This window comes from Asterias amurensis, chromosome 1 (genome assembly GCF_032118995.1).
Source record: "Asterias amurensis chromosome 1, ASM3211899v1".
NCBI lineage: Eukaryota > Metazoa > Echinodermata > Asteroidea > Forcipulatida > Asteriidae > Asterias > Asterias amurensis.
Window position 1 is genome coordinate 33,726,600 of NC_092648.1, and position 10,599 is coordinate 33,737,198.

Sequence of the window (10,599 nt, forward strand, 5' to 3'; positions counted from 1 at the left end):
TCGATTACCCCGCACGTACCGAACATAAAACACGAGCCTTACGGAAAGATATAAACACCACGCAGAAATATGCGGAAATTCTGTTCGCATATCCGCACGTTGCCCGTGTTGTTTACTGATGTTGATGTTGTTGTTGTCGTAGTTGCTGTTGTTTTTACATCTTCCTTCCTATTCGTAATTTTCGCGGTTCCGTAAGATTGTCATAAAGATAAAGGATTAATCATTAATATTGGTTCATATAAAACATATGAAAAATGGTCTTTACTGCTTTGGAAAGTTTAATGCCCTTCAAAAGTTCAAACACCAGCTCCAAAAGTTCAAACCTTTCCATATTCCTCGACAAGAAAAAACAGAAACATATGATTAAAAAAAAATCTTTTTGACGACTCTGGAAAATGTAATAATTTTGGAAAATGTTTCGGTGCGCAGCATTTACGTGAACATTGCAGAGCATGCACATTCTGTATACAGGTAGGTCTAGAATTACATGTGTTACTACACAAGCGTATGTATCAAAATGTAGGCCTTTATACTCCACATAATGGGCATACAGTACATGTACATTTACATGGATTGCAAAATGTACATTATGAAATTGATGCATGGGGGACGTGACACTGTACTATCTGGGTTGCGAATGCATAATTCAACGAAACGTAAGTGACTTCGCACGTCACTTGAGTTAACCGATCTTTGATTCGTCACAACGTGTTGCCATTGGCCAGTGACCAACAACGCCCACATTTCCATATAAGGAAACTAGGGTCAGTTTACAATTACAGGTTGTAAAAGGTGGCCGCGGCTCGTGTGTGTACCATGTACGCGTAACGTAAAAAAGTTTGATATAAATGCGATCCAATGTTGACAAGAGTTCAGTTGATAACTAGAGACACGTGCTTGGTGAGATGAGATTCATATTTTATTCTCACTTGACACTGATACATGTGAGCTTGAATACTGTCCAGCATCTTAACATCTGACTGAGGAGTTTAGAAGACACTGAAAATCAAGTACAAATCATTTTTTACTGTGTTCACAAACTCCGATTCAGCTGTTTGTATGTTATTTGAATCTATTGCTCGGCATTGCTGCTCTGTATTCCATTTCTTCGACCCATCATACTTGATCGCGATGGACGACAGCATCTCTGTGGGATTTCATACGATTCTCCTCTTCGCAGTCACTTTCCTCCTTGTGCTGACCGCCGTACGACAGTACCGGAGGAGACCCAAGAATCTGCCTCCAGGCCCCTGGGGTCTGCCCATCATCGGCAGCCTCCTCAGTCTCGGCACGAATCCTCATCTCACCTTTCTCGAGATGACCAAAACGTACGGTAAAGTGTTCCGGATGAACTTGGCCGGACAACGAGTAGTGGTGGTCAACGGGTTCGAGGCGGTCCGGGAGGCACTGGTGAAGAACGCCTCAGCTTTCGCTGGTCGACCTAAGATGGCTCTGTTTCATGAACTCACAGAAGGGCAAGGTAAGAATAACCTTCAATTACATAAACAACCCTCATTATGCAAACTGTGCGCTGCTGTTTTCTACACGGGTCATTCACAAAATATTAACTGAAATTGGCTCACGCTACGTCTATTTTGCTAACATAACATATCTCTCAAGCTACGAAGTGTTGACTGGGGTTGTGGGCGTGTTTGTTTACTACAATGTATGTTAAGAAGGCCCACAGAATTATGATTGAAATTGGCTTTGGAACGCCGGCCCAATGAGTTTATGTTTTGCGTCGTTTTTCCCTTCTTCTTATTACAAGACTTGCTGTAGTAAACTGTATTGTTTTCTGATCAAGACTATACGGAGCTCTAAAGTTGATCTTGATCGTGATTTTTGAGTTTTGAAGACGCAAAGGGCAGACCTATATGATATATGCGTATCGCAGTCCTAGTACTATCAGACATTTTGTACTAGCTGACGCACGTGGGCACGTCGTGCATCTTCGTGTCAACCTTCGTATCATCTTTATGCACGGTCAATAATAAAACAATAGTAAACGCAATCAAGCGTAGTCTACAAACAAACTGTCACACTGCTGCCACGTGATCTTGGCATGAATGAATATCGAATATATTTTCACCATACTCGTTTCTCGTGTGTAGGTTATTCGTTAAGCAATCATTCTTTATTTATTGCATTGATTTGCTTACACAAACTGTTGTCAAGATAAGAAAACAACTCTTGTATCTGGGAATTCGCAGAAGTCACGGCTTTATTCATGTTTGAAGTGGGTTTTCCTGTTGTTCACAAACATAAGATATCAATAAAACTTTGATAAGAAATGTAGATATCGCAATCCTTTAAAAATAACTGGAAAAGATTGTCATTCATTTTTGTTTTTTAAACCGAAACACGGATGTGAAATGTGTTATGCCTGTTGGTCGAATTCCAAAGTGCATGAGATGTAGAAATTACACAACCAAACACGTGTGTTTTCGGGTTGACACATTGATTGGCCTCGTTGCATTGGCTGAATAGTCCCAGTCCTAGTTTTAGCATTGCTCCGTGGTTAGTAATCTTGGTCCACAGTGTTTACTTAGTCTTTTTTAGTGTATTGTTGTTTGTATTTACTCACTAACTACTGTTACAACAAGAGCCGACGATGATCTATAGTTGACAATCGGCTAAGCAAACATGGGTGTCAATGGTCAGAAGATTAAAATGCCAACACTTCCGCTCTTCAACAAACAACTGTCTGACCTTAATTGTATCTTTTTTTAAAAGCCGGTTGGATTTTATGTTTCTTTCTCAGAAACAGGTCGTGTGCTAATTGTTATCTTATTTTAATTGTCTTGACGAATCACCAAGATGAAAGACAAACCGCTGATATTAATCCACCCTACTTTAAAAGTTGGAAAGAAATTTGTGGTAAATACGACTGGAGCCGCGTTTTATGGCTTTGCTTGTCTACGCTGGGTTCGATTTTGAGGGTGCCTTGCAGTGCAGTGTAAATCGAGATCGTGATATTGATTATACAACTGCACATCTTACAATATTATAACAAGTGTTTTGGGACAGGCCCGGGATATAATGAACCATGAACCACACATCCATCTTAAAGGCACTGGACACATTTTGTAACAAATGTCAAAGACCAGTATTCTCAATTTGTATGTCTTAAAATCAAATGCTTGCAATTAAAAACGTGGACTCCCTTGTTGCATTACTGCATCAAAAACTACGTTAATTAATAAACAGGGAGCCGTTTCCTACAATGTTTGATACTATCACCAGCTCTCCTACATGTTTTTGCTAACAAATATTTTGAGTAATCACCATTAGTGTTAGTCCTAATTAGTGTCCAGTGCCTTTAACTGCTTATGTCTTATGATTCTACTGCGCATCAAACCACCATAAAACAGCTCGTTTCATGCGTTGCCATTAGCTGCACTACGGAAGCAAATCGGTTGGGAAATGATTGCCCCATTGAAAACCATAGCTTTGTAGCTTAAATGTTTGTAATGTGACTTTATACACACGGCTTAATTTAAAACTACCCTGTGAAATAAAAATAATTGTAAAATTCCTTTGCATATCAGTCGATCCAACCTATAAAACATGTAGATAATATCCCAATAAAAGAGTACTGCTCCAGTGCATTAAGTCATATCACGGTTACTCCCCAGTGGCGACGACTGCACTTCCAATCCAAGGGCATCTGCACTATTTTATAGATTACCATTTTCATAAAATCAGTTTTTTTTCTTTCACTCCCGGCTGTCCTCTCCACGGCTCCACAATTCCTCCAAATCACAAGTGTCAGATAAAGACATACAGAAAGAACTCGACCCCGGGCCAAAAAATCACTTACATTACTTTGTAATTGTTCACGTTTGCCGCCAAAAAGGGTTCCTATCGTATGTCGACGTGTGACCATTGTGGAGCCCCGTAACTGGGACCAATCTTCCAGCCATGATAGTGCGTGCCGAGGGAGCAGTTTCACGAGACAGGGGACAGCTCTCAAATGGATTTGACCGGTGTCTTTTTCCCATTTTCATATTTTAAAACCAGGGGCTATATTCTTGATGGTGCATGCCTGAGAATTCAAGTGCTTATTACGTGAGTCATAAGGCCACTGCATGACTTCACAGCTGCAAATGCAGGAATTTTTGTGCTAAAATTTGATCCATTTTTTCGACACAGATTCAATTAGTTCATGGGTTTCAATTTAAAGTTTGCACAAAATAGTAACTTGACGTTTCAACCCTAGCAGTTGAAGGCTGACCACTGCTAGCATTTAATAAATACATGTACTCTGCTTTGGTCGAAACGTCAGACCACTCGGTTTTTTGAGTTTGTAGGCAGTTTGCAACAAAAAATTATCAATTTTCTGGCATTGAATACATACCTCAAAACGCAAATGTTGTATGATATGCTCACTAGAGCCATTTCTATGTAAAATGCACTTTTTATACGTACTCAGACAGACGGGGAACGTTTAATAAATTCTTCAGTTTCATTGTTCTCTTCAACTTAAAATTTGACAATCAACCCTATAGTATATGCGGGATCATGCCTAGCCGCCTGTGACATCGCTGCGGTCAAACGGTTTACCGTTTTCTCTCTCTCCCCCACCCGTTGGTTAACAGTTGACACACCTTGTTTCATTTACACGGACAATGACCAAATTAAGTACGAACAAACGCCACAAAAGTGCTTCATTGAAGCCCCCCAGGACACGCTCCAAAAGATGGACAGGTTTTAAATCCTCAGATCAATACCTCGTCGGAAAATCCGGCGCCATTTTTTACTTCTTTTCACTGACCAGCCTCAGCGAGAATTCTCCCGCATACAGGGGTTGAAAATGATCGGTGGTTTCTTTTGTGTTTGCATTGAACCCTCACTGGTGAGGGTGCGTGCACTTTCCTGACTCCAACTTATCCGCTCTTTGCTAACAGTAAATCCGACAAGTAATTTGGGCACATTGTCTCGCACAATTGATCGGAAAATTGGGCTGCGATATTTATATAGAATCTACAGGTTACCAATTGTGTAAAGAAAGTTGCACTTCCAGAGGGGTCAGCTATAAATAAAATGCCTATACTGACCGTTGCCTACACATAACGCATGAGTTACTGACAAACCCATTGTGCATGAATTTTTCTTTAAAATGTCGGCTGCGTACAGGAATTGTATTTAAACAAAAGTTTATGACAGGATTCTGAAATTTTAGGAACGTTGTCGATTTCAGGCAGAGGTTCGGCTCATGACAAAATCGAACGACTGAAACAGTCGGTTTTCGACTTCTAGCGCGTCCAGACTGTTTCAGACTTCAAACTGTTGATGTCTTGTAAAATTCAATTGTTTGGTTCGGCGCAATTCTTTAGCGCGTTTTAGTTACTCACATTATAGTTACCATCGTACCAACATTTTAAGATTTTCCAGCATTTTAAGGTTTTAATTTGATAACGGCAATCACAGAAACTTCACCAGAAATAATAAATTGTAAAAACAGTCGGCTGCCCTACTATTATCAGAATTGCAAATGTATCATTCATAAGCTGTTATTGCGGTCGCTATTTCATTGTCCATCCGATGTCTAGATTTAGTGGTCAACGCACGGGCAATTGCCCATCTATCAAAAGATTTCAATTATGCCCTTACCAAATAAAAGACCCTCTTGGAAACCCCACTTAAGTGGTTTGCAATGTTACTGACAAGCGGAGTGTAAGTTATGCGATCAACCCTTTGAATGGCTCAGTTTTCAAGGGGTTATAATTATGTGTTGGGTTTAAGCCCTCCGGATGTCTCTCAATGGTCAGTAATCATATCATAGAGAAAGGACCTTTATATATGGTCACAATTAAACGAAATAGTGTTGACACAAGAAATTTCCCACACAGCCAAGAAAACAAAATGAGAAGCAATAACAATGCAAAACGCACAAACAAACCACACACTAATATTTAGCAATATTTACACAAGCTATTTTGTTGTTGCAAACGTGGCCTGGAATATAATCATTAAAAACGAGTGTCTTACGAGTTTGTGTCTTATTATTTGCCACTTCAGGAATTGTGACCTCGGACTATGGTCCAGTCTGGCGAGAGCAGCGACGCTTCACTCTTCAGACTCTCAGAAACTTCGGTTTTGGGAAGAGGAGCTTTGAGACCAAAATCACAGAGGAGATTCATCACATGCTGGCGGCCTTCCGAGAGAAGGGGAGCGAAGCCTTCCAAGCAGATCACATCCTTGAGATCAGTGCATCCAACGTGGTCAGCAGTCTCAACTTTGGTCGGAGGTTCGACTACAAAGATCCCCAATTTCAGCTCCTTGTGGACATGATTTACAGATTCTCTGAGATCGGCACCAACGCAGCTGCGGCAAACTTCTTCCCGTTTCTCATCAAGCTTCCTCTCCCAAACATCCGCGAGATGTTCCACATCAGCGACATTATTGAGAGCTTCTTGATGGGCATCATCAATCAGCACAAGGAGACCTATGACCCTAAAGCCAAGCGGGACTTCATAGATGCTTACCTCGGTGAGATCGCTCGTCGCCAGCAGGAGAGCCCCTCAGATGATGCCACCTCAGCATCCTTCACCGAGAAGTATCTCTACCACATCTTGAATGATCTCATCTTCGCAGGCACAGAGACAATGTCCTCCACACTCAGGTGGGCTCTTCTCTACATGATCGTCTTCCCAGATGTCCAGGAGAAGATTCAAGCAGAGTTAGACTCCGTACTCGAAAAGGACCAACTCCCAAGCATCGAAGACAGACAGAAACTGCCCTACACAGAAGCCACCTTGATGGAGGTACAGCGAATGGCCAACATCACAGCTCTACCATACCCACACAAAACAACAGAAGACACGGAGCTGTGTGGGTTCAGTATTCCCAAAGACACGCCCATCTACATCAATCTGTACTCGGTTCACATTGACCCCACCCAGTGGGTGGAGCCAGAGAAGTTCAGGCCAGAGAGGTTCTTGGGTGAGAATGGAAAAGTCCAGAACAGACCTGCACTTATGCCATTTTCAGCCGGTAAGTTTTTTGTTGTCTCTTGTCTGTCCATTTGTCCGTTGGTTGATTACCTATTACTGCAAGCAATCACAAAGAATCTGCACCGGACAACTTAGTAGAAATTGGTGATTCATTGATGATACAAGTTTCAGTTGATTTCATACAGCAAAATTGAGCCTACAGTTTTGCAAATCACTAGAGTTGACTATATTTATATGACAGTAATGCATGCACTATGTGCATCTACCATTTCCACCATTTTTTGAGTCAATTGCTTAGTGTACACTTGACTCCTAGCAGGTGGACATGGTAGGTGCATTTTTGTGCAGGGCCATTAGATTTCGGTTTCTTTGAGCACAAGTTATAAATTGTTCAACTTGTAATAGTCTCAACAAAAAAAGAAAAATACAATTTTTGTTGTCTACAACAAAACGCCTTAACTACACCTCATAAAAAAAGAAAACAAAAGATTAACAAATTCAGTTTTCCCCCCCAAAAAAGAGAGTAATTTTTCACAACTTATTAAATTTGTCATCTTTTCTTAGGCCGTCGAGCCCCACCACTCAATATCATCATTTTCTAAAATTCATTCAATTTGTCATCTTTTCTCAGGTCGTCGTGCCTGTCCCGGGGAAAATCTTGCCAAGATGGAGTTATTCCTCTTCTTCTCCTCCATGCTTCATGCCTTCAAGATCAGCGCTGCTCCAGAGAATCCACAACCCAGCATTGAGAAACACTATGGGATCAGCCTGAATCCAAGCCCCTTCAAGATCTGCACCACACCCCGGTGATCACAAGCCATCCTGAGATCAGGGCCAAATTTCATGGCTCTGCTTACCAGCGAATTCTGTGCTTACGATGACCATACTCCACTTACTTTTCAAGTGCCAAATTTCTGTGCTAGCTGTGTGGTGAGCAAAGAGCGCCTGGTAATATGAAGTATGCATGCACAAAAGTTGCCTGCTAACCAGTGAAATACGCTTGGTGTCAGCACGGAACTCCCTAAGCGCAGATTCTTCGCTTATGGTAAGCAGAGGAATGAAATTGGACTCTGGTCACACAACATGGCAGTCAGACATACATTTTCATTTTTATAACTTATTTTGTTTAGTAATATAATAATCACATGATATCTTTCAAAGTCTGGACCAAAGTCACATTTATACAGGACCAAATCATAACATTCTCTTTCGCAAAAAAAGAATTAAAATGTGGCAAAACATTATCAGCAAATTTTGGCAAGTCAAAATTTAATAAGTACACACACAGGCCTGGAATTACCAGGGAGAACACAAAGGTCACGGCCCCTGGTCTTGACCTCGACAGTTTCCCATAGACTTTAAGCTTTGGCCTATGGAAGTGCCCTTAGCAAAATGAAAGAGGCCTTGTCCTTTAACAAAAATATGAAATTCCAGGCATGCTTGTAATGAGTGACTATACAATTGGCAGCAAAATTGAGGGGAAAAGACCAAAAGATCCGTCAGCTTTTTGCCATCTCTCAAGTAAAAAAGTAAAGTGTGACTTCCCAACACAAGACACACTTTTTAGCTCTCCGATTTTTATACAATGATTATTCTGCTACGAAATGTACTTTATAACAATTGTCTTCCATAAATTTTGTAGTCACAGAATTCAATAACATCAGCTTAGGTTATTAAAACCACAGTATTTTAATCTTATTTGTATGGGTACATTTGCACATAATCATCAATAGGGTTTTGAAACAAATAATCCAGATAAAATGGTCAATAAATTAATTTATGTTTTGTAATAGTAGTTGTTCACATAATTATATGATCAACATTTTTAATAAATTTTTGTTTCATTTTCAAAACGTCTTATTTAAAACTGACTCAGTTTCATATTTATATTGTACATATAAACTATTTTTCCATTTGTATTTTAAAGCATTGAAATTGTTATCTTATTATTATTATCATTATTAAGTTATTTTCATTCGTGAAATGCTCAGATTGTACATGTTTTGTATTCAGATAGGTTAAAGGTCATCATCTAAAGTTAATAGACACTGGTACTAATCTCAGGAACAATATTTCAAACCATAAAACCCCTTTTGGGAGCAAACATTTTCTATGCACCGACTTCTTTCAAGCATCAATTTTTTCATTATGGTGATATGCAAAATAAAGAAACAAATATGGCTGATTTATTGACAACAATTTGATAGCTCAACATCAGAAAAACCGACCCACCCAGAATGTTGTGATGATTGGTCAGGTTGGCGGTCGAGCTGGTGTATTGGTGGTACATCTTTTCTCCCCTTCTGTCTCTGGGACCCTTGTTCAAATCCCCTAGGGTTCACTATCTGGATTGGTTTTCTGTAGGCCTTTCTACCTGATGCCGTGGGTTTCCCTGGAATACTGAGGTTTTCCTCCCACATCTAAAAATAAAACTTCCTTCTTTCTGGAGCTTCCTATTTTGTCTTCTACCAGTGGGATTCTTGGCTATGTACAGTGATTAAGTTTGCTTTCCTGAGAGTCCTAAGAATCAAAACGAGAACTAATGAATGAATGAACTGAAAGTGATAGCACCCCAACCTGAAATATATATAGTGTTGCACTTTTCATGTGCACTGTAAAAAGCATAGACCTGTGAGAGTTGAACAAACTTTATGAACTTGTTTCCACATTGTTCTGGGTTTTAGGCACAGCAAATTATAATCTGAAACATTAACAGAGGCAACGTTGATGGAACAGAATGAAAGTGAACCAGTGATTTATTTTCCTGCAATCAATTAGCGAGATGTGAAAACTATAGGAACATTCAATCTTTGTGAATTGTTTTTGGAAATAACACCATTGTTGATACACCTTTCAGAAATATCTGATATGAATATGAATTCTATTGTATGAAAACAATGTACATATAATTATAACTATCTCTTGTATAGAATCGAATTACAAAACAGAAGTTAAATTTTTGGCTCAGATTTCAGCTTCTTTTTTTGATTGAAGTTTGTATTCGTTTGTGGCGACATTCAATATACACAGTGTTTCAAGGTTGTTATTGTATTATAATAGACTGTAAGATTTTGTATTAAATGTATACTTATCTATTGTGCCTTCAACAATGTAATAAATATTAAAAATGACAACTTCAATACTGTTTGTCAATAAATCTGTATTTACCTGGTGTAATTGGAAAGCCTTTTTAAAGACAATCTACACGAGGGATTTTAGACAACGATGAAACAAATGCTGTTTTTATAAGTTTACATTGGCCAGCATAAGCATTGAAAACAGGGCCCAATTTCATAGAGCTGCTAAGCACGAAAATTTGCTTAGCATGAAGTTTCTTTCTTGAAAAAAACAGGATTACCAACCAAGTTTCCATTTCTTGCATATCGCTTATTACTGGTGTTCAGCTATTGTTTGCTTATCCTGAAAACCATCTGAAAATTTGTTTGGTAATCCTGTTTTTATCAAGGCAACAGTTTCATGCTAAGCAAATTTTTGTGCTTAGCAGCTCTATGAAATTGGGCCCAGGTTGCACTCTTGGTCGGGCTGAATAATTTTTGGCTGATAAATTACATAAGTCATAGCTTTTTGGCCAGAAGACAATCAGAGCATACTGATCGAAACGGCGAGTTGAAACCAATGGCTC

The 10,599-nt window shown here is 39.5% G+C and overlaps 1 protein-coding gene across 1 annotated transcript; it reads left to right on the top strand.

Moving 5' to 3' along the window:
• Positions 1-891: 891 nt before the first annotated feature.
• On the top strand, positions 892-9,912 carry LOC139937631 (cytochrome P450 2J6-like). The gene is made up of 3 exons (XM_071932875.1): positions 892-1,480; positions 6,022-6,996; positions 7,588-9,912. Exons 1-3 carry the CDS (start codon positions 1,060-1,062, stop codon positions 7,764-7,766), a joined length of 1,575 nt encoding a protein of 524 aa, XP_071788976.1. The 5' UTR covers positions 892-1,059; the 3' UTR covers positions 7,767-9,912.
• Positions 9,913-10,599: the final 687 nt, after the last annotated feature.